General features: G+C 40.3%; 1 protein-coding gene across 4 annotated transcripts in view; it reads right to left on the bottom strand.

Annotated features, from left to right (window-relative positions):
* Positions 1 to 25,543, bottom strand: part of IQGAP2 (IQ motif containing GTPase activating protein 2) — a 289,473-nt gene that overhangs the window by 120,167 nt on the left and 143,763 nt on the right. For 3 of the 4 annotated variants that reach the window (XM_045896728.3, XM_045896738.3, XM_045896719.3), the window contains exons 4-8: positions 18,139 to 18,216; positions 14,721 to 14,797; positions 2,685 to 2,752; positions 1,973 to 2,086; positions 1,143 to 1,321 (exon numbers count right to left, since the gene is read on the bottom strand). In XM_045896728.3, the coding sequence (XP_045752684.1) occupies positions 1,143 to 1,321; positions 1,973 to 2,086; positions 2,685 to 2,752; positions 14,721 to 14,797; positions 18,139 to 18,216 (516 nt within the window). The remainder of the gene's footprint in view (positions 1 to 1,142; positions 1,322 to 1,972; positions 2,087 to 2,684; positions 2,753 to 14,720; positions 14,798 to 18,138; positions 18,217 to 25,543) is intronic. The other variant, XM_064596257.1, reaches the window with a different exon arrangement.

Below are 25,543 nucleotides of genomic sequence, written 5' to 3'. Positions count from 1 at the left end.
CCTGTAAGGAAGCTGTGCAAGAACACTGAGGCACGGTTGGGAGGCAGGGCTGGGGCCAGAGTGGTGAGACTAGAAGGTGTGGGACAGATGTAAGCCTGGCAAGAAGAGGCAATAGAATGCAGTGACGGATAGAATACAGGAGTGGGGGGGGGGGGGCGTGGGCAGAGTTCTAAAACATCGTAGCAGTCATTCCAGAGGCAGGTCAGCGAGAGGCACGTGTGTGAGAAGGGCAGGGTAGAGATGAACACTCTTCCTAGGTGATGAGGGGCAAGGTGCATGGGACAGAGAGATGAAGTCATCTGGAGGAGCATTCGAGGGGCCTGGTATCAAGCTGACAGCTGATTTCCTCAGCAAGTGGATGAGCTTGTCTGAGGAGGAACAGAGACCGAAGTGACTGCAGGTCAGGCCTTACAAAATCCCTGTAGGCAGAGGCAGGAGGGAGAGAAGACACTGAGAGATGCAGAGGAGAACCTTGGCAGCCGAGCAGCCAACACTGAGGCAGGCGGGCAGGGTGGGCAAGCGTGCCACATGCAGGCAGAAGCCACCAGGTCAGAGAAGGCAGTAAGATCAAGTGGGAAGTTTTGCTAACGGAGCTGAGGCTGACATGGCAGGAGCTTAAGGAGGAGAAAGCTGGCCAGGAAGTGGAAGCTCTGTACGTCAACAAAGTCCTCAGTAACACTAGAGGGAAGGCAGAAGTATCAAGTCAGGGTCAGGCTGCCTTGCAGAGATGGGAAGGCAAAATGTGAGAGTGAATTCAAAACACCAGCTCTCAGCTTTACCACACCAAATCATGAACCTCTATCAATAAATCTACAGGTGACCCAGCTAATACAAGGTCTACAGGTGATGCCGAACAAGGCAAGATCTTGAGCCATTACTTCCACACTTCCCGGGTAAGTAATAAGTCTACGACATGACCTTCAATCCTTGTAGCCTGCAAGAATCAGCAGAAAAGGAAGCCTCCTTTCTTTCTGTAGTGCACGGTCTGCTTTGCCCTTCACATTCCAGGCAAACCAACTGCTTACAGCTGTACAGACCACTGTAGAGACCACTGCCAGGTGATCGAAAATGATCGCTTGTAACCTCAAGGCTTTTTCAAACTAGCCACTCAGAGCCGTGTTACTGAGAATCTAATTACATACCTTCAGTCTTGCATTTTCCTCTTTCCTTTTCTTGGCTTCCCAGAGTTCCTTCTGGTATTCCTGTGCGAGACCGTCATCTACTAAAGTTAAAACTGCATTTGGGTTTCTTAATGTTTTAATGGTTTGTTCCGCTATTCCTTTTTCAATAGCTTCATTAATGGCTATAACTGCAGCGTGCACTGGGAAGAGGGAAAAAAAGGATTTTCATGAGCCAAAGACAACATGGACAGTTGCAGGGACACTGCATGAATGTAAGCAGTTTTACTTTCTTCTCTGGCTTCGAGTTAAAAAGGCCAAATAAGACACCCTAGACACTTCACAGAGCACCCCTCTGACAACCTCTCCACTTGCCCATCTCGCTCGGGTCCTGTCTCAGCATCTGCCATGTCATCCCTATGAATTTATGAATGGCTAAAATGAACCAAGCCCTATGTCAACCCCTGAGGGCTGAAGGGGTATGTGGACATTGTTAAAGTACCAGTTTGTTTCCAAATGATACTGGCAATGTAACCTGCAACACTTAAGGATAATATAGCAATATACTCTACCACTAAAATCTGATGACACACAAACGGCAAAGAAATATTTTGAATAAAGGTATTTCTGAAAACTCTTATTCCCATTGCACATGTAGATGTTTAAAGTCTAATAAATCAATTACATGGTTATATTCTCATATGCTCAACTTAACCATCTACAATACATACAATAAAAACTTCAAAAGGGGGCTGAAAGTATCTTCTAAATATTCCTTCTTTTAACCAAAATCAAGAAATAAGGTATAGGTAAGTCTCATGTCAATAGTAAGCTCTGATTTTAAATAGACTCACAAGCAGCTTCATCCACTGACAGTTCATTAGCCAGAATCCCACCTATTTTGCTGAAAGATGGCATTTGTATTCCATATTTCTCAAGTTCCTTTCTCATATTACTAATTTCTTCCTCTGAAAAAGAACAACAACAAATAATATCAAAGAAAGACACAGAGATGGAAACAGGAATGAATATATTTACATCAAGAAATGTCATCATCCCACGGTCTCTCTCCCAGAAATCCGAGGCTTATTTTTCTGAATAAAGAATATTAAAGGGGGCATCTGGGTGGCTTAGTCGGTTAAGTGACCGAGTCTTGATTTTGGCTCAGATTGTGAGATCAAGCCCTGCATTGGGCTCCACGCTAGGCGTGGAGCCTGCTTAAGATTCTCTTTCTCCTTCTCCCTCGGCCCCTCCCCAACGAGTGTGCACTCTCTCTAAAAAACAAAAAACAGAAAAGAATATTAAAAGTGCCATTATTTAAAAAAAAAAGGGAAAAAAGTGTCTTCATCCAGAAGGTGGGGCATTTCTAAACAAGAACCTTAGGAAGAAGTCAGCCTATTTCTCATTTCACAAATGTGGTGAAAGGAAAAGTGGTCGAATACAAACAAGATAATAAAGTTTTCTCCTCTGATCAATATAGAGGAAAAACAGGAATCGATGCTATCAAAAGGACAAGTATTGATACATTTCTTAGTAAAATGACAACGTAAAAATAAAGAGTAATACCTGTGAAGTCTACTTTTCCCAACAAATCCTGGATCTGGGGTGCTATTCCTAGTTTGAACAGGTATAAACTGAAAGACAGAACATAAAATTATCAGTTCAGAAGTTTTATCATCATAAATCTTAGCATTAAGAATTACTTAAGTCCTAAGGGCTTTTTTAGTTGAGAAAGACCTAAGAGATTATCTCATCTAATCCATTCATTTCTTAGGTGGAGAAACTGAGTCCTGAGGTAACAGTCCCTGATGGACAGGAACTACAATCATAGGCTAAGTCCCAAAGACCAATCTTCTTCAGTACATGGCATTTCCATAGGGTCAACTAATTCTCTACTACCCATTTGTAAGGAGAATAAGAAACACAATTAGTACAAAATAGGCAGTAATAAATCCAATGAACATTTCCTTGGATCCTCCTTCTATGATTCTTATTTTGTTGAAAGTACAGCTCAAATTATATTTTCCTTTTCAATATTCCTTGAAGTACCACATGCCCCTTGAGGACCTATTTGTTTTATATTTTCTGAAACAAACAGAATGGAAAGACTGTCAGCAGATGGGGTGATAAACCACGATGTGGGCATACTACTAAGTGGAAGATGGAAAATAAATTGTGTGTGTGTGTGTTTTTTTGTGTATTTAAAACCCCTTAGGACGTAATGATGGTATGCACTAACCTACCCATAACTTGACAAAAAGAGCAGAGGGCTGGCATCTAAATTTTACCAAATATGCAAATATGTGGTTATATGGCTTTTTCCTATTTAATCACTGAACCACAGTTTCTTTCCATAATGATTTAACCTCCTCAGCCCCAAAGAGTAATCCTATAGACCAACTAAAAAAAAAAAAAATCTGTATTCACTTTATCAATTTTGATAGGTTTTTAGTTTATGAGATTTTAATTAGAAGTTAGAAATTATACAATAACTTATATGAGAAAATGAACTGAGAATGATTTCACTGGCTTGATACATTTCGAGATCATCACTTTAGATGCTGAGGTGAGATACACCTGAGGAGATTATAAAATGTATAAAATTTCATTAAAGGAATTCAAGATCAAGCCTTTTTAAATGGTATTAAACTCTTAAAATGTATGATTATTTAATTTAAGAAGCATGTATTTAAAGTGACCTTCATTGGTCATTTCTGTAAAACACAATCATTTAGAAAAGTAACATATGGTCAAAGTTAAAAATTAGTGATTCGTGGCTAAAATAAAAATTACACAGCAGAACATCAAAGTTAAACACTAAATATTTCGATATAAAGACTTTTAATGTCTTTTTTCCTGGAAAAACTTATTCCATAAACCCACAGAGTATTCATAATATGAACATAGCGTATTTTTCCTAACCAGCTGCATTTAGACGGTCACTAATTATTCCCCATCGCAAATAATACCGTGATAACCTACCTATATACAGATACCTCTTTGCGCATACATCGTATTTGTTACAATAAATCCCTAAAAACAATACTGCTGGATTGAAAGGATATACGCACAATCAAAGCTTTCAGTATATAGTGTTAAATTGTGTTCTAAAAAAGAGATCACACTCATTCTTTGTGAGTAAAGGGTTAACAAAACCCCGTTCCCTTCTGTGAAAGAATCTGACTTTTCAATTTCTAGCTCTGTTCCTCTAGGAACCTGATAAAGGTACACTGATAACCATATTAGTAAGTATCACTGCTGAGGAGAAAAATAACCCCTCATTGATAAATGATTTGAAGGGATTATAAATATCTAGCAGGCATCATATGCTTAGGTATTCCCAAGTTTGGTGACTCTTCTAACTCCCACACTCCTTGCAGGAAACTGGGAAACCCAATGGGAAGGTGTTACAATAGACCATGGCTCCAGGGGGCTGAGGCTCTATAGCAGGGAGGCTCCCGTACCCACCAAGAGGAGCGTCACTTCTCAGCACCTAAGCGGTCACCTGGGGTACCAAAGGAAACAGCTTTCAGATGGCTGTGTGGGCAGCTATGGGGAGTGTCATGAAGTCTCCCACTGAAGAGCAACCCCTAATGCTGCCCTTCCAGCTGATTGATTTTCCCGGCTTCTCGATCCTTCTGAGCAACTGGTACCAGACATGGTTTACGGCAGTTAGGAGACACTGAATGCTTAGCTAAACCTAAGAACCTGCTGAAGGGTGTGACCTTATTCTACCACATGAGAACGCCATTTTTTTGGTCCACTTACCACAGAATACTAGCAGTGAAAATCTTGCAAATCTGATAGCCAAAAATGTTATTTAAGTCTGCATTCCCTTTTGTTAGTTCTGAGGATAAACATTTTTTCAAACACAAATTGTTCTATGTCCCTTTCTTCCAGGAAAAGCCTATTAATGATTTTTTGAATTTTAAATATTTTTTGGAGGGGGCGAGTTTACTTTTCTTTGGTTTCTCCCCTTTTCCCTCAAAACCACAACCAGAGAACAAAGAACAAATGACATTTTAAACATATGGTAATTGTAATTTTAGTACTAAATTCCAATATGATTTTCGTATCTTACCCACAGGTGGAAAACATATTAGACTCTGAACATTCTTCAGTATAATATAGGCATTATGTATTCATAATTCAAAGCTAGAAAGACAGGATACATTCCTTATTTTATTTTATTTATTTATTTTTTTAATTTGACACAGAGAAAGAGACAGCGAGAGAGGGAACACAAGCAGGGGCAGCAGGAGAGGGAGAAGCAGGCTCCTGGCTGAGCCAGGAGCCCAATGTGAGGCTTGATCCCAGGACCCTGGGATCATGACCTGAGCCGAAGGCAAACGCTTAACAACTGAGCCACCCGGGTGCCCCACATTCCTTAGTTTAAATTTTAGGTCTTTAGAGATACTCAGGGATATAAAACTATTTACACAGCCTCTGAAGCCTTTATTAGCTAAGGTTTACGCCAAACAAGTCATTGGGATTAAAACTAGTAGGCTGACATTTTCAAAACTATAATATTTTACGAACCACTTCTCAACTCATTATTACATGGAAAAAATATTCCTGTTAAAAGGGAGCCCACATCATGCGGAACAAATGAAATGTCAACCTCTTCAACAGTTCCTTTGTACTAACACGTACTACAAAATTAAACAGAATTAAATGGATAGGTATGGCAAAGCTGCAAAAGAATTCTAGGAAAATAAAAGCCACACATTAAGAAATGACAGAAAAATCATTCTTTCTTCAATTTCTTTCATAGTATCTGATTTGCATCTTTCTCTTCTCTTTTTACAACTAAATTTAAAAATATACATGAACTAATCTACAAAGAAAATATAAACATAATTTAATGGGAGAAACTTTGAAGATGTGACAATAAAATTTAAGTAGGAGGCATCCATAAAATGTCTTCTAACAACCAATTTTCTATCTATAATTGCTTAACACCGTGGGGATTTTTGTTTGTTTTTTAAAATTTTATTTATTTGAGAGAGCGAGCAGAGCGGGGTTGTGGGGGGAGGAAAAGCAGAGAGAGAGGGAGAAGCAGGCTCCCCGCTGAGCAGGTAGCTGGACTGGGGCTTGATCCCAGGACACTGAGATCATGACCTGAGCTGAAGGCAAATGCTTAACCAACTGAGCCACCCAGGTGCCCCATTTTTTTTCTTTTTAAGATTTTATTTTTAAGTAATCTCCACACCCAACGTGGAGCTCAAACTCACAACCCCGAGATCAAGAGTTGCACGATCCACTGACAGAGCCAGTCAGGTGCCCCCTCCAATTTTCCTCTTTCTTAATTTTAGCTTTGTTTTTGTAAGCTTAAGTGTTCAATAAGTACTTGTTAAGTAGATGAGTTGAATAAATTACCAATAGCACCTATTTTCATATTTTCCTTTATTCCTTGACTGTTACTTCTTCTTGTTGAATCTAATGCCACTTTCAGAGGGTTGGTTTCCCTCAAATGTCTGGCATTTCCTGATCTGGGGCTCATCTTGGGGCTTGGGACTGGCTTTCTGTCATTGTTGACCACAGGTTCCCAGGACAGGCGCCAGTTTTAAGGAGACCCTGTGGGAATGCGGGGCTGACACCACGAGGGTGCCCCATGTCTTGCTTTGTCACATCAGGGCTTCTGGGTTAATGCTGGCTTTGGGATCTCTTTTTCTGGCTTGCCTATAGCAAGCCCCAGGGCAGCTCCTTGCTCTGCTGCATCCTGGGATTTCTGGGCTGTGGTCTTCGGTCTTGTTTCCCAGTCAATCCCATCCCGTCTGTGTGGTCAGTGGATAGCATTGTTTCTTATGGCAAATGATTTTTTTTTTAAATTACTACTTTAGTAATTTCAGGTCAATTGTTTTCACATTATCTTCTCTGTTTATCCATTCACTTAATTACTATGCATGGAATATCCACTACATAAAAAATATTTTTCTCTGCTACACTGTTCCTAAAATAAACGTGTTTAGGCTTCCACAAAATACAGGTTTGTTGGTAACAGGAACTATAAGTATTACACGAAACAAGAGTACTAATTTCCCCTTGTGGTACTGAAGAAATTAGGTGGCTATTTCCAATTACACTTTCTACTTCTCCATTGTACGCTGTAATACTAATATAAATCCTACCGTAAGCCAACATCCAGGTTTAACTAAAAGTTACCACAAGGTGGTGCTGAGAAGTTACCTTTTGGATCAAACAATCTTGGCTTTTAAAGTGATTTTAAATAAGAGATTTTCTGAAATTGGTATGAATCAATTAGAAATCTCATTTGCGTATATATACATCTACCAAAAATGTTTAAACGTTAATGTATATTTTTTATCTGGCTCCCATTTTCTACATTTATTGCCTCCAGTGTTGAAGCTTAAATTATTAGCTTTTTAAAAAACGCCACTTTTCATTGTGTGGGAGTTTTATAACAAATTTCTGCGTGGGAGGCACTTCCAAGCAGATTACTCAAAAGGGCAGTTTACTCAGTACTTACCCACTATTCCCATGCCTAGAAGAATCAGCCATAGCAGCCCACTCCTTCCCAAGCATTTAAATTCAAATGAGGCCATTCACTACCTGAAGCCTATAGGAAATCCAGAGTCTTGATCTTAAAAAAAAGAGCCTGTCCAATATAAAAGACACCAATTTCTTGGAGCTCTTCCACACAACTTTTTAAGCACCTTTCGTGCCTAAGAGCCAATACAAAGGGCTAAGGCAGTTCCAAAGGAAGCCAAGGAAATGAACGTCACCATCCCTTAGCTTTCCCCAAATAAGAAAGTACTTGGTGTGGAATAGGGAGGCTCTTAATACTCCAAAGGGACAGCGCACTTGTGTAGCTTAGAGGCCAGTTACAGAGAGGTTGTCCTGAGGTAGCTGAAGCCTCTCTGGTCCATGTGCTCCCATTTGTACAAATAATATCAGTTCAAGTACAGGAAGCAATAAAGTAAAAAAAAAAAAAAATACTATCAGGGCTTTTCCTACTACTTTCAATATACACATTAAAAGGTGCTATAGTAATGAAATGCAAATTTACAAGGTAGGAGCTGAATTTATTTCAGCTTTTCTGCATCAAATCATGTGCAGTTCACTTTATGGTGTAGTATGTGAGATGAATGCTTATAAATCAAAGCCTGGGGGCCAACCAGAAAGACCATGGGACCAGTATCCTAAGACTCGGATTCTGGCTGCCAGGCTGGCCCCAACTAGATGTGTAACTCTGAGCCCCTCACATAATCCACTGCTTGCAGTCCCCTCATCTCCGAAATGAAGACCTGGACAAAAGAAACTTCTCAAGGTCTTTCCATTTCTGAGGTTCCGTGATTTCTCATTTTAAAACTTCCTGAAATTAACAGCTGAGTAGCCTGTGCTCAAGTTCAGGTCGGATGCTGTCTTTAGAGTTTTCTTAGTAGTATGGAAACACGTGACTCCTTTCTGAGGCCAACGACTAAGCCAGTAACAGCCCAGGACCTGGTGTCACACAGCCTAGTTTTGAATTCCAACTCCGCCATGTACTAGTTGTGTGACCTTAGCCTCTCTGTACCTCAACTGCCTTCGTGATAAAATGGGATTATTAAACATATGGACCACATAGGTATATGGTGAGGATTAAATGAGATTTTACCTGTAGAGTACTTTGAACAGTACCAGGCATATACTTGTTTTTATTATTACTATGATCTTGTTAAATAAGTGTGTCCTTTATTAATAACCAATTAATAATAATTAACAACTTCCTAAGGACTTATCACAGCAGTTTCCCTATTTTCAACACTAAGAACCTTTTACTATTTTCCCTCACTGGCTCCATGTTTCAAATAGTTTTATCTAGAGAACCAAATTATTTTTCCATCTTAACCACATACATCACTGCCAGTATCATGTCAAAATCCAGGGTTCTTCACCTAATATTCAATCAAAAATAAAAAGAATCCTGAGGCACACTTACCCCAGCTAAAATTTTAAAAAATATGAACTCGAGAGACTTAATTTAGCATCAGTGGTGTGTATGTGCTGCGTTAGGTGACAAGGCATGGTTCACGGTCTCGAAGAGCTTAGAATTTAGCAGGACAAGAAGATAGAGTCCTGATACTATTTCAGGATAGGAAGAGGAGGAGAGAGTACGGTCTAGAGTGTGGGGAATTTTGAACAAGGAGTGATCTGAAAGCTACATAAAGTGTCATCATCCCTCTCATCTTAATCCCAAATATTGCCATCTCCGCATATCCCTCCTGAGGACACAAAAGTAGAACCTGCCCTTTGGGTTAAAAACTATTTCTAGGAAGCTTATTTATAAATACAAGTATGTTCTCTGCCAGACCCACCATCAGTCTGGTATAAGCCATCAACTGGTTTTTTTTAAAAGGTAAAAGGTCCTTAGGGCATAGAGCGTAAGACAAAGAGAGTTCGGCATTAAAGCCTGAGGGCCAGATACCTAATCAACCTGGTAAGCAAGGCAGCTACCTGACTGCTGTGTGCTGTAGAGGGGCCCTTCTTCCCTGAGCAATCAGTGCATTTGGAATGACAACTGGTTAATTGGGACTGGGGTCACCAGTGCCATGATCACAAATGCAAGCCCCAAACGTGTGCTATTTTGGCATCATCACTGCATTTGAAAACATGACTGTTGGGGTGGTTGTGACATGATCTGCAGCAGGAGCACCAACCATGACACAGAGGGCAGGCAGGCTGATCTTCAGCTTGGTGCTGTCAGTGTCTTAATGGTCCAAGAAACTTTGTATGGTAAGAAAAGCAGAATCTAAAACCCTAATCTATCAAACGAGATAAATCATTATGAACATATGACTTGTAAAGGATTCCTTGGAGGGGAGTTGATTTCATGTCTGGAAGCAGAAATAATTACGATAGGACTGGAACATCCTGTTGTGACCACAAAGCAAGGATAGTTCCAGTAATGTCAGGGACAGTGCTACAAGGACAAAGGCGCTGGTCCCAAAGAGCTCCCACTGACCAAAGTAAATCAATCCGATCCATCAGAGCAGAAGATACTATCCCTGGTGAAGTCTGTGAAAGGCCAGGAGTTCACAACCATCATCAAAAGAGAATGATACAAAGTGTACAGAAAGGAAATTGTAATACAAGTTGATAAAGTAAGACACGGATAATTACTTGTACTGATTTTAGCAAGATGGGACATATTATTAAAATACAGGTGCTTTGGGTGCCTGGGTGGCTCAGATGGTTAAGTGTCTGCCTTCGGCTCAGGTCATGATCCCAGGGTCCTGGGATTGAGGCCCACATCGGGCTCCCTGCTCGGCGGGGAGCCTGCTTCTCCCCATCCCTCTGCTTCTTCCCCTGCTCATGCTCTCTCGCTCTCTCTCTCTCTGTATCTCTGTGTCTCGAATGAATAAATAATAATAATAAAAAAAATACAGGTGCTTTGTTTTTTCTATATCTGTCTATGGACCATACATATTTTTATACTATTTATATTACACTTACACCAAAAGAGTAAAAACCAGGAACTCCAAGCCAGAGTGTCATGGAAAACCAAGGAAGTGACCCAAGATAAGAAAGGCCTGAAGAACACACAGTGTAAGACAGAAACATCCAGGGAAGAAGAGGGTCTGGCACTGACAATCGCATCATCATCAAGCAGACAGAGGATCCAGAAACATAGTCTGAGATGATAAATCAGCCAAATGAACAATCTACCAAAGAACGGTAGGTAGAGTCAATCCTTCATCTCGTGGGTGAGGAACCTCCAGAACGCCCAACCAATTTCACGAAAATATTCAAAAGGCATATATAAGCTTTTAATAATGTTAACAGATCAGGCCAATACATCATTATGACAGGACAACGGGTTATGTAACACTGGCCAAGCGAGACTTAGGCCGTAAATCATTTCTGGGGGAAGCGGGGTGGGCTGGGGGTGGGGACCAGAATGGAAATAAAAACCTACCTGGAAGCCATATACTGAAAATTATAAAGGTCTGACTGACGCCTGGTAGCCAGGGCCTGACTCACCTTGGGAAAAAGAAGCCAAACTGGGACCATGTTCTGCCTGACAACTGAGCGGTCAGAAGCCAGGTCTATAACCCGGGCAGGTGTGAAGGTCTTTGGGTTTTGGTGCCCTTATGATCATGTCAACTCTGGCTAAGTGTCAATATATTCTAGTCCTGGCATGAGTCAAAATTAGTGCATCAATAATTAAATGAGTGAAACTTGCAGTGTGGATCTTTCAGAATGGGTTTAAGTGTGTCAGTGTGTAATGATATATCCGGGTATTTCATCTGCCCTTAAGGTATATCTGACGTGTTCCAAATATCAGTTCTGCTAAAATTTTTCAACTAATTTCATCTTATAACCAATGTTTAAACATTTAATGGATGTTTTATAAATTGAGCAACGAACAACAGGCAAAAAGTGTTCTTCTTTCTCCAAGCATAAGCGCCCAGTTAAAAAATCATTAGCAGTAACTTGTTAGCAAGGCTCTCACTTCTTGAACTTGTTTCTTTTCATTGCAGACTTTCATACATTCCAAATGAAGCCACAAAAAGAAAACATGCCCTATACACATTTTAAGTGCAAATGCACCAAACAGTCATAATATATCGGTGTTGTGATAATGGGTACGTTAGCTAACTTTTCCTTTGGTATTTTTTTGGAGTTTTCCAATTTTTCCCCACGATGAGAATTTATATTTTTTACTTTGAATAAGAAAAAGATAACAAACATTTCTCTGGAAAAAGAATGAGGTCACCTCTCACTGAGGTGAGTTTTTCTACAGGAAGCGAAGCTTGAGGATTTCCCCTGGGGCTGCTGTGCTGACCGTCACTGGCTGCATTTCACTGAGAACATCAAGCTGCACACAAAGGGATCAATGAGTGGCAGGCAACAAGACCAGGGTCAGAAATAAGAGTGAAAAGGTGAGGACCAGGCAGGAAAAATGGAAAGCAGATACAAACAGGAAGCAAGGGCAAAACCCCAGAGGATCCTAATGAGGTTGGTAAGCCCAAATCAAGAAGACAGGGAGCAGAAGAGAAGTTGGTGAGGCTGAGAGCTAACATTGCAGATCACACCAGGCCCATGGGCTGGGGTGGCAGGAAGGTAGTGCCTGGGTACCTGGGGGATCTTTCCATTGGCTCCTGATCTATACTCAGAACCTCTGACCTGCCCAATTCCCTGTCCAGTAATGATGACTTTCTACACCAGCAATGTTGCTGTATCCCCAGCCAGGATATAATGGCCAGACATGTATGTGTTCATTTCCAGCATCACTTCTAATTATTCAGTGAGAGCGAACCCACTGTCCTTATTAAAGGGCTCTGCTACCCAGCTCCCAAATGTGTCTTGGCCAACAGAGCAGAATATCAGCCTCATTTGAGTGACTGCATTCTAAACCATTGAGAGAAAAAAAAATTTTTTTTTTTTTTAAGATTTTATTTATTTGACAGAGCACAAGCAGAGGGAGAGAGAGAGAGAAGCAAGTTCCCTACTGAGCAAGGAGCCCGATATGGGACTCGATCCCAGGACCCTGGGATCATGACCTGGGCCGAAGGCAGCCGCTTAACCGACTGAGCCACCCAGGTGTCCCGAGAGAAAAAATTTTGATAGACAAAAACTTTAGATATACTTGAGACTTCTCCATTCTATACCAAGAAGCAGCCATACAGTAAGTTTAGGACAGAGAAAAGTGAAGGAAAGTCTCCCAGGGAATGCTGTTTATTAAGTAAACAGTAAAGATCCTTCCTAAGGTCAGATCTGGTGAGGGACAGGCTCAAGAGGAATCTGCTCCAGAATGATTAACAGTAATGGAGACTTCCATGAGTAATCGCATGACTGAGAAAAACAGTCCTAGAAAATATCACACCAACATTCGCATACAAGTGGCAAGAATAAGAAATTGCCTGTTCTTCAATTACCAAGCTGCTGAAGTTGTTGTTGAAATGAACACAAACCGATTTGTAAGCCTCAGTGCAGTTCTATATAATTTCTGTGCAAGAAGAGTGACATCACTAAAAAGGAACTTAGCACACCATTTCTTTATAAGCAGCTTAACATTAACGCCCCAGGTGTCGGGAAATCAATTTAAGCTTGTCCAAGATACTCCAAGAGCATGCCACAGATTTGGAGATTAGCACTACGATGGGTGGATATGATAATGACATTAACTAATGGGAGCTGGCTTAGCAGGTCACAAAAGCAGTACTAAGTGCAGTGTTAAGTGATCATTCTAAGCTCTGAAAAATATTTGACAAGGAATGTTGGGCAACCCATTTGAAAATATTCCTCAAGACAAGCACTTTTGCACAGAAAGCTTTTAGAAACACTGCTGGCATAATGATATACTAGCCACACATGAGGTGGCAGGCATAGAAGGGATCCCGCCCTCTACCCCATTCTAAATTACTAGAATAAAAAGAAAGGCACCTACATTTGGTCTGTATTTCTAGCAACTGTCATCTTCCAAAGAAATCTCATAAGTACTGATCAGGGGGAAAAGTCAAATTACATGATAGAATCAAAATTCTTTTCTAGTAGGCCAGCAGTGCAATGAATTATTGTAGAAACCTTTTCCTTTGGAGAGGAAAAGAGCCAGGAAGAAGTTAATATAAACCTCTACACAGAAGACTCTGCCAGGAAAATGACTTCTAGTGATATAAACACAAGGCAGACGTTCTAGAAGAATTTTAAAATTTAATGAGACATGAAGTCTTCCAGCCATTACCTGCGTGAATGCAAGATGACAGCCATAAACCGGATTTTTAAAATCATCTTTGTTACCATCTAAAAATAACGTTTCTTCCAGTCCAGTAAGATAAAAAATTATCTGTGAACTAGCACAATTTAAGCATTTTCAAAAATTAAGTTACCAAACAATTGCTTTAAATTAATGAATGATAGTATCTTGGGGTGCCTGCGTGGATCAGTTGGTTAAGTGTCCGACTCTTGATTTTGGTTCAGGTCATAATCTCAGGGTTGTGAGATTCAGCCTTGAGTCGGGCTCCACACTGGGCTGAAACCTGCTTAAGATTCCCTCTCTCTCTCTTTCCCTTTTGCCCTCCTCCTCTCCTTAAAAAAAAAAAAAAAAAAAAGAACATATCTTGATTTGACTAACTCAAAGCAACTCTTATGCTTCTTCTTTACCCTCATGGTGCAAGTTCTACTGAGCAAAGGTCAAAAGAAACTATCCTTATATTGGACTTCTTTAGTCTATAATGAGAATTGAAGCAAAATGATAATTTAAGAATATCAAAATTAAAATGACCATTAAAGCTGCTCATTTGATGTATTTCGCTAGACTGGTAAACTAGATCACAACTCAAGAATATGAACATGGCAACATATTATGAGATCCCTAGAAGTTTCAACTTAAATTTTCTCATTATACTTACAGGTCTTTCATTAATTTTCTGGTATTCTGTTTTGAATTAGATTTAAAAAATCAGGAAAAATATTTTTCCAGTTCAAGGATTGTACTTATGTGACAATTTAAAAAATTCGTGCCAAATTCTAAACAACCCAATCCAATAAAAATTTCTTTAGCTTATTTAAGTAACTTAAAATCCCTCTTCTAAAACAGAAACTACAGTTTCATTTAAATCTACTTCCTCGACTCTTAGTTGTATCTTTTTCCCCCACCTCAATGCATGAATGCAGTATATCATTCTCGGTATGTTTTTCCGGTCATAGACATCTGTTGTTTCTGGATAAAATATCTGGAAAACAAAAGAAACAATGTGTTTTATTATGTTCTGCTTTGCACAGTTACTTTAAATCTCCCAAATGATGCTACTTGGATTGTCTTTGCTGTATTTATTTAAATGTAGAGGAACCCCTCCGTTGTTGCTCCCTTTCGCTCTACAGGCAGACCCATTGGTGCATCTGGTCCCCTGACAGCATGCCTCCTAGTGGGCTCAGGAGATCGGGGGATTTCCAGGAGGCCACTGCCAGAAGGCTGCATCCACAAGGCTGGGTGGCAGTTTTACTCCACACGTGGTAAGCCCGGTCAGGCTGTGCTCTCTGTAGCAGGGTCATTCCTGTGACTGCCTACAGGTACCCTAGCCTGAGAAGGGTGTCCAGCGTACAGTGTTTTATTGTAACGTTAAACACCTAGCCTCACACTTGTGTATACAGGTATGCACACACACAACACACACTGATATTCTTTTCTGCTTGAAGGAATACATTTTACCAAATAAAATCTGGAAAGTAAATGAAGCATGAAAGAAACATTACCTATAATCTCACTTCCTAGATTGTTACCATTAGCCTTTTGGTATATTTTCTTCCAGTCTTTTTTCAATATGTGTCTCTTTTTATGTTTATGTCTGTATGTGAAAACAAAACTGTAATACTATAACCCCAGTTAGTATAGTGTTATTATAGTTCCATAGAAGATGACTGTTTTCCATCCCCTTCATTATTCTACTAGAATATTATTTCTAATAGATGTTTGTGATTCTTTTATTTTTTTGAATGATAATTTAAGCTAGTTCTCCAAGGCTGAACTTTTTTTTTGCCCCCAACTTGTCCCTATTAAATTTCACTGCAATGAACATCCCTGTATTTTCTGAACACCTGATCACTTTTTTGCATAAACACCTAAATATGTTTGAACACTGAGGCTTTTAATACACATTTACACTACTTTTAAACCTGAAACTAAAAGCTTGATAAGAAACAGATTTCAGAATAGGGCACCAAACTTCTCTGTTCCTAAGCACCAAAAAATGAATAATTAGCCTTGAAGCTTCTAAGAAAAAGATAAACATACTGGCATTGCTGGCTTTCAGCAGATATTTTATAAAAGTTGACATAAAAACTAAAATGACATCCTTTATCATATGATAGCACTTGATACTCAAGTGCAATTTTCTACTGGACATTGAAAAAAGCTGAGAAGAAAGCAGCGAGGTTTCCTCAGCCACAATGTAGAGCCACCGAGCGCTTAAAGAAACGTCTGCAGCCTAGGAAACTTCAACAACGAAAACTTCTTTTCAATGTTCCCTCAACCCCGTTTACAGTTACAGCGTCCATCAGAAGAGGATTCCCAGTTCAGAAGAACAGGTCTACTGGGGAAGCAGAACTGAACCCTATGGCTCCCCACTCCCTTTCTTTTCAACAACTTTCTATATTTCTTTATATCTCTCTGTATGGAAATATGTATTTATAGAAATATTGTTTCATTTCTTTTGAAAAATCTTTATGAAATAGGACTTCTTTTAGCAGTAAGATGGGATCAATTCATAGAGTTGCCCAGAACATTTTACTCATCACCGTATCCCCAGCTAAGTTAACACAATGCTGAACACGGAGTAGGCACTTAATATTGGTAAATGAAGACATTAGTAGTGGTCAAATATATCCATCAATCCAGCACACTATTGGTCTCTCATCCCTGCAATGTAATGGATCAAGCACTTAAAAAAAAAAAATCAGTGTTAAAACAGCATCTGCTACATGGATCACTTATTTGGCCTAAAATTAAGGAAAACCTGGCCCAACACACACAATTTGATAAGGTTTAAATCAAATCTATGAAACGTAACAAAATTATCCTAATTTAAAGTATGTTGCCTCATACAGGAAAATCCTATTTGAATTTTTTTTCTTTCCTTATTAATCTGTTTACTACCCAGTTAGTACTTGCTAAATGATAATCTAGAAATATGAATTCTATGTTATAACTAGTGCCCAGATGGGAACAGCAATTAACGTTCTGGGCATTTTAGGAGAAGGGAAAGTAATGTGATTAAAAATGGAAGGAGAAATCAATATTGAATCAATATTGACTATTTTGAGATAAAATAAGCTGAACTAAATCAGGTAGAAGCTCGAATAGATTGAAAAACAGGCCTTCATAATTTACATTAAGGAATTTTTTGTTTTTGTTGTGGTAGGGTTGTTAAATTCAAACCTGGATTAATAATACCACCATCAACAAAGGTCTTACATCAGTAGCCTGTCCCCTTGCCTTCAAGCAGGATCACTCCTACATCACTTCTTCAGAACAGCTGTACATAATAAGCAATAGAAAGGAGTGAACTATTGATACCTACAAAAACCTGATGAATCTCGAGGGCATTATGCTTACTGGAAGAAAGTCAATCTCAAAAGATTACCTACTTCTCAAAATGACAAAACCACAGAGATGGAGAATGGATTAGTGGCTGCCAGGGGACAGGGCTAGGAAAGGATGCCATGTCAAGACCTACTCCTCTGTGGTATCTGTCTCTTAACCGTGCTGGTGGTCACATACATTCATGGCATAAAACTGCATAGAAACACACACACAAAAATCAATGCATATATAAGTAAGGTCTGTAGTCTTGTTAACAGTAACATAACAATGTCAATTTATTATTTTACTACAATTACTAGATGTCACCACTGGGGGAAGCTAAATGAAGAATACACACAGATGTACTATTTTTGTAACTTCCTGTGAATCTAAAATTATTTCAAAATAAGAAGTTTAAGAAATCACTCTACAATTTCTAACAAATGTAATTATTTCCTCATTTCCTCTACTTGTCTATTTGTGTCTCAGGCTTAAGGGCACCCACGCGTTCAATTTAACAAGCTCTGAATATTTGCTGAGTTTTATTTCGCACAGCTATGTCAAGAGGAAGAGCTATAGTCCTCTAGCTTTTAACATTCAAAATGATAATATGATCTATAGTAATACTTTATAAAAATGCCTTTGTCATTATAATGTACAGTGATACAATATACGGAAGTACAATACAGAATCTGAAGTTAAAAAGGAGGTGGCTATTTCAAATGAACTATCTACCAGCTAGTGCTTGTTCTGACCTTGTGAATTTATATTATACTCACTTTAACCTAGCTGCTCTCCATCTGTGTACATACTTCATCCTGAGTTCCTGCCATATATTACTTTGTACAGGCCTTTCCACATTTCTGTGTAGTCCTCACATTTGTCGTGCCTGAGTCAAAAAGGCCGTCTGCCGCATTACCGTATCTCAGTGTGCCACATCTTTTTTCATAATGAGGTGTTTACATGACCCCTTTTGGCTTCCCAGTTCAGGCTTACCTTGGGTAGACCAATAGACTCCATTGCCCTTAACCACTGGACCGTATTATCTGTGTGTCGAAAATGAAGGCCGGACTTCTAGAGTAGGGATGGGGAGGGGGGAGAAGAAGGGACCACACGGAAAGTGAGTCATTTGTAACAACTTTTTTTCATTAGCGGGATGTTTTCCAACTGTATTTCTCTTAAAATAGAGTTATTAAATCATAAAACAACTGGAGACACAACAAAGAAGATTGGGCGATCTCAGCAACACTGTTTGTAATGGGCCATTCCAGTTTCCACAATTCACATATGTGAGGTAATTCTGAACTAGAATCTCAAGGACCGTTTAACGTCTAGCACATGCCTCAGGATGTCTGAGACGCGTGTGCACATGTACGCACACACACACACACACAGTGTCAAGATTTTGGCAACTATGGCTGAGAAACCTCGCAACTTCAGGAAAAACAGGATTTTTAGAAGACTAAATGCCTTCGTCCTGGTTTCTGGTTCTGCCAAAACATTTTTTTGTCTGATCATGAACAGGACTTCTGTAGAAAACCTGGAAAAGGTAGAAAAATATACAGAAAAAAACAAAGATGGAAACAAAAACCACCCCCCAGTTCAGGGGTAATTTTAGTAGCTCATCCTCCTATGACTTAATCCTAACCTTTGCCTGTGTAAAAAGTAAACCTGCAGTGGAAATGCTTTACAAGACCTGTTACTGTGCGTACAACGACGACAGGCTTTCTATGTCTTCAGCTCTTCTTTACAAACTTCCTCAGCCGCCATTTTTTCCTGCACAGTCTGTAACTGTGGCAACCTTTCCTGTATCTCATCCAGTTTTATCAGGTACTGAAATGTTGAGAGCCTTAGCACTACCTTGTATTTTTAATTAGTTAAATGAGTAGCATAACGTTATGCATTTTTTAATTTTAATATATGTAAAAACAGTAATTACAGCAAGTTTCATTATATAATATCCAGTAGTAGAGAATCACATTCAGAAAGCCTGGCTCTTCCCATCTTCTCTGACCTTCCACAATCAAATAGTTTATGTAACAGAAAATATTTTTGTTGCTGTTAGACTTCTACTTTATGAAGTATAAATCAAATTAACATTAGACAAATGTTTATGCCTTTTTAACAGTGGTCAGATTGAACTCTGTGTGTCAAGCACTGTAAGTAAATTATCTCAGATTTTCAAAACACTCTGCAAGGCAATTATCATTTTCACTTTTTAGAGATGAAGAAACCTAGGCCAAAAAGATCAACTAATTTGCCTAAGGTCAAATAGGTGTTAAGTGGCTGAGCTGAGATTCAAGATGAGGTCTCTGAATCTGAAAACCTTCCTTGTGCTAACATTCCCTGGGGACAGAACACAGGACCTAATGATGGTGGATTATTCTTTAGACGGAAAAAATCAGCAATTACTATGAAATCCATAGAGGGAGGAAATAGTGGAGGAGAGGGAAGGAGAGGGGAAGAGGCAGGAGAGGGAAGAGGGGCAAGGGGGAGAGAGAGGGAGGGGGAGTAGGAGGGAGCCCAGAGAATCAAGAGCCAGGGGGTACCGTCTGAGGGTGACTCAGCATAAACAACTGTTACGGAATACAAACAATTCTCAGACACAGCCACTCTGTGACCATGGAGGGACAAGATGGAAACAATCCACAATCACATCAAGACAGAGAAGAGGACCCTAGGCAGCACAAAGTAACTAATCGTCCTGCTGTTCCAACTAAGATGAACAACTGTGTTGATGGATGACAGTCTAGTTCCCTTCTAACTTTTCACCTCCTAGATAAAAAGTACTGAAACACCACAGTGATCCTGCTTCCTGACAACTCCCCGAAGATAACTGGTCCTTGTTTCCCTAAATCCATATTAGAATCACCAGTACAAGCCCAACTCTACACTAAGCCCCTATTCTCTCCTGCTTATAGTCTCAGGGGTATGGTTTTTTTTTGGTCTTGCCACAACAAGTTTAATAAGCCTGATTTTGTTTGACCCCTGTTTGAAGGTTGGTTTCCGGGCAGTCTTCGTCTGGTGGGCTTCAGCGACCCAAATCATGAAACGGACACCCTTGTCCATTTGGTGGTCTTATTAGCTAGGTAACCTCAGGAAAGTTACAAATTTCTTTGAACCTTGGTTCTTCAGCCATAAAATGGGTATACAGTATGCTTCTTTGAGTTGAGGAGATGAATTGAGAATACACATAGAGCAGTTAGTTGCACAGAGCACCCTAAAAAGGCAATAAATATTAGCTATTATAATTATTATATGCTATAAGACCAGGCTTGCAACTTTTATTCACCTCAAGGTCAGAAAAAGGTTTAGCGCTTCATGAAAGAGACACTGAGAAAGGGAGGTTATCTTGGTCCTATTTCTGCAGTAAACAAAATGAGATTTCAAATCCTTTGTCCATTTTAAACATCTGAGGAATGCTGACTTCAGAATCCTATGGTGTACATATTTAAGAAAGTTCAGTGCGTGATGTGCGTTGTTAACATCTTCAATTTATTTACTTCAATTAGAACAAAAATAGTCTTCTAAACATTCTTATATCTTAGTCCAAAATAATCTTAGTCCATGATAACCACTTTCACCTTGTCTATTTTTTTTCACCAGCCCTACGCATTCATACTAGACTAGGTGGCATGTCTATCGTCTTATTTAGGCAAGAGTTGTTCATGTCCATCCACCTAATTTCTTCCAGCTGGTGGGCTAGAAAGTACATGCTGATTTTCTTCTGCTATTTCAGCAGCAAATAAGGTTATTCTAGCTTAAACTGAACAGATGAGGAATTACTGAAGTCTTCTCTGGATGTAACTTCTTACACAAGAGAATCAAAGCACTTTGGAACAATGAGGTAGCTTAGAAGCCAATAATTATTCTGATTTGCTTATTCTGTAGAGGATGAAACTGACAGCAGGGTCCAAGAATTTAAGATACTTGAATTGCTTTAACTGGTTAAGCTCAGGGTCAAGACCAGGTTGTAGGACTCCTGACTCCAAGTCCAAACAGATAATCTACTCAGTCTACTGGTCACAGAGCCTCACAACCACACCTCTAAGCTTCATAGTGCATGCACCTCCATCAGGCATTGTGCCAAGCACTTTGCATGGATGATCACATATTTTCCTCGCAATATCTCTACAAAGGTTGATACTATTATTATTATTATTACTACTACTATTATTATTATTCCCACTTTACAGGTGAGGAAACTGAGGCTCACAGAGGCAAAGTTAGTGAGGAAGCCAGCCTCTGAAGTATTTTGATTCTACAGCTCACACTACTAACCATTGTATATGCTCTCCCTACCTAACACTCACCTAAATAGTCAACATCTATTATAAGTCTACAGTTATCAATGTCGTGTCTGGAAAGATACTGTTTTCTGTCCTCATCAAGCTCCAGGAATGCCCTTCTTCCTCCCTCCTCCTCTTTCTCTTGCCCATCTTAACCACCTTGGGAACACGCACTCATCTTTCAAGCCTTCACCATGGAAGGCTTGGCCTTTTCACCACTCCACCCCCTTTAGACCTGGCACTCTGTCCTTAGTCACATCCCACTGTCCACACAGCCATATTCTCTTCATGGCCCTCCATCCATTTCTAATCCCTCTCCAGGTTGTTTTCCCTCTTGAATCCATTTACTTCTTGTCTACACAGGCTACTGTTACCTGTAACCCAGGCTGAGTTATACCCTTACTGGACTGCCTCCACCCTCATCCTCTAATTTATTTTCCACATAGCATTTATTTTCCACAAGCCATAATGCCTCTGTTTTACATTTCGGTGGCTTCCTCTGTAGTTACTTAGGATGAAGTCACATATCTTCCATCCTGGTCTCATTTTTCACAACTGTCCCTCACCATAGACTTTCAGCCACTCTGTTTGTCCAAGCTCTTTTCTTCCTCAAGTCTCTCAAAAACAGGCTCCTTGTCTCCTTGTCTCCAGACTGTCCTCCCTACTCTCCCACCCTTAAAGCTGCACAGGAATGATTTTCTTCTCATTCTTCCTGCCTCAGAAGTAAATGTTTCCTCAGAAAAGCTCATCTTCTGCCCGTAGCTATCTGTCAGTAACACTGGCTTTAATTTCTTCCTTCATACACTCATCGCAACCTACAACTGTTCATTTACTTATAGTCTGTCTCCCCAACCCTAACTGCCATGAAATCATGTCTGCCTTGCTCACTACTCTGCCTTGAGTGCACACAACAGTGCCTGGCACATGGCCGGTGGGATAAGCGCTGTATGGATAAATGAATTCTACCCCGTATGTATTTCTATCATAGTAAAATTTTATCTTTTTTCCCTATATATGTTTTTTTTTTAATTCAGGGCTCTTAGAGTACTTGTTTTATTTATTTTTAAAGATTTTATTTATTTATTCATGAGACACAGAGAGAGAGAGAGAGAGAGACAGAGGCAGAGGGAGAAGCAGGCTCCCAAGGAGCAGGGAGCCCGATGCGGGGCTCGATCCCAGGACCCTGGGATCATGACCTGAGCCGAAGGCAGACGCTTAACCGACTGAGCCACCCAGGCGTCCCTCATTTTTTTTTTTAAAGCTTTATTTATTTATTTATTTGACAGAGAGAGAGAGAGTGAGAGCAGGAACACAAGCAGGGGGAGTGGGAGAGGGAGAAGTGGGCTTCCCGCCGAGCAGGGAGCCCGATGCGGGACTCGATCCCAGGACCCTGGGATCATGACCTGAGCCGAAGGCAGACGCTCAACCATCTGAGCCACCCAGGTGCCCTCCCTATAATTTTATTAAAATTTATTATATTATTTATCTACCATTAGATAATGGTTGATTATCTCAAACCCAAGTAATACATAAGAAAAGAATCACCTGGGGTGATTATTAAGAATGCAGCTTCCTGGGTCCCTGGCCAAGAGATTCCGCCTGACTCAGTCGTCTGGGGGTGGGGTGGACCCACGAGTCCACATTTTTAAACACACCCATCGAGTGTGGTCCTGCAGCAGGTTTTAGTATCACACTTGGAGGAAGAGTGTCAGGCTCGAAGCACCCCAAGTATCAAATAAGCACAGAAGAAATGGAGTCCTTTGGCTTGTTTGAAACTACTGTCATTTGTTTTGTTTTGTTTTGTTTGTTTGTTTTTACCCCACAGCTATTTCCCTAGCACCTACCATGGGCTACATCCCTCACCACTCACTGAGGATAGTGCAAAGATGACACACACAGTCCCCGCTTTCAGGACAAGGCGATCTTTACAGTATACCACGGTGTGTCCAAGAGGGACAGGACCAGGACCTGGAGCACACATGGCATGTCACACAGTCCCAGAACAGGGACCTGGAGGGAGTGGGAGGTGGACGTAGCCAGGGAAAGGATATTCGTCATTAGAAGGTTTAAATCTAATATCTAGGACATTTTTCTGACCTTAAAATAATGAGGGTTCTATTTAAGCTGGCAGACAAAGAGGGTGAGAACAGCACTGAAAGCTCCCATCTGCTTAACTCAGAGCCATTATTGCCCAAACTGAGGCCTTTAGAGTTCGAGGACAGAGCTCTTGCCTCAGAGACACACTGCTTAACAGGCTGCTCATATTTTATGGCTTCAGTCTAAGCAGAACCTGCTGTCAGAGCCCGTGCTCCCTGAACTCATGGTTGCCAGATGGCATATCCAGGGGCTGGGGCTGGGCTAACTAACATTCCCTTGTGTCTCAACGTCTTTGCTGCAGTCCCGTGATTTTCAGGGCTCCTTTAAAGGACCACAGGACGGGCTTTAGTCCTAAGGAACCCAAGAACAGGAAGCTAAGTCTCCTGTTCACTAATATTTGACTCTTCTCAATTTTGTAAAACGAATGAAATGGCCTTAAAATTTTATGATTACATGGTAACTCACTAAAAACTTTCAAAGACATTAGGCATTCTCAGAGATTTAATAAAAGAGGGGGAAAAGGCTCATTTGTCCAGTGAATCAAGAGAGGGGGAGTTTCCATTGGGCCTGTACTTCTTCCCACATCACAACTGACACCACCCCCCTCCCTCTGCTACACCTCCCTTTTCTCTGCCCTTCTCCTAGCATCATCCTTTCTTCCACATATCCGTCCTCCAGGACATGATGGGCGGGGGTGGCAAACACAATACTTCTGTCTCAGTATTCTGTTCAGGAATGTCATCACCTGCCTGGGCTCCACAGGTATTTCATTTTGTAACAAGAGACTGGAAATATTTCCCCTGTCTCCATCCCAAAGAGAAGCTACTGTTCATTCAAACAGTAGGTTCTCTGATGCCACGAGGAAGTGGTGCCTGTTTGAGTTGCCATGAGAGGGTCCACAGCTCAACTGGAGACACTTCTATTCAAAGGTGTATCACGTGCCAAGAAGAGAAAAGAGGTAGCCCACCCTCTCCTTGGAGGCTCACCATCCACTGACGCTCTTGCTGGCCTGATTCTCATTTCTGGCAATGTCAAAACAAAATACCCACAGCCCCCTTTTAGGACGGGCTGGAGCCCAGCCCAACTACACTTGAACTCTGTCATCAAATCTACATGGCTGTTAGTAGAAATAGGGCTAGAGCATGGAGCATGGTAATAACCATTATAGAAGCAATGAAGAAAGAAAAATCAGGCTGCAAAATGTGGACAATTTATTTTGTGTTGTGGGGATATAATTTTTTTCTGTTCTTTTATGAACTAAAAAAATATTTTTCAAAGTTAAATAAAATAATTTTGCCTGACTCGATCACTGATTCAGGTAAGCCTTATGAAAAGCTAACAGAATGAGCTAAGACTCTAGGGAGGAACACATGACTTAATCAACTCAAAAGTACTTTAACAAACACATTTATTCCTACCATTATCCAAGGCAGAAACTTTTACTCAGTTATCTTTTAGACGAGAATATGAAAACAGACTCATAAATGATGTCTTAATTCCTCTTGTCTATGGTTAGCCTAAATGATTACTCAAACATTTATTCTGAATTAAATCTACATTTTATTTTTTTAAAGATTTTATTTATTCATTTGAGAGAGAAAGAGAGAGAGAGAACACAAGCAAGGGGAGGGGCAGAGGGAGAGGGAGAAGCAGACTCCCCACTGAGCAGGGAGCCCGATGTGGGGCTCAGATCCCAGGACCCCGTGATCATGACCTCAGCCGAAGGCAGATGCTTAACAAACTGAGCCACCCAGGCGCCCCTAAATATACACATTTTAAAAGTAAATTTTGCTCATTTGTCAAGGGTCAACTGTATAATAAATTAAGAATATAAAGAATTACATTTCAAGGAAGCTTTAGAAATCCTGGCCCAAAGTAAGTGATATCTTACTCCAGAAGAGAATACCATGCACTTAAAAAGTCCTTTTGAAGACATATCTAATGGAGGGGTCTTTTAGGTTGCTGCTTTCCTTTTCCTCCTTCATTTCTTAATGAAAAATGTCAAACATAAAGTT

The sequence above is a fragment of the Mirounga angustirostris genome, unplaced genomic scaffold (genome assembly GCF_029215605.1).
Source record: "Mirounga angustirostris isolate CCGP_5_RB_7025 unplaced genomic scaffold, mMirAng1.0.hap1 SCAF_7, whole genome shotgun sequence".
NCBI lineage: Eukaryota > Metazoa > Chordata > Mammalia > Carnivora > Phocidae > Mirounga > Mirounga angustirostris.
The sequence above is the reverse complement of the archived record's forward strand: the minus strand, read 5'-3'. Positions and strand labels throughout refer to the sequence as shown.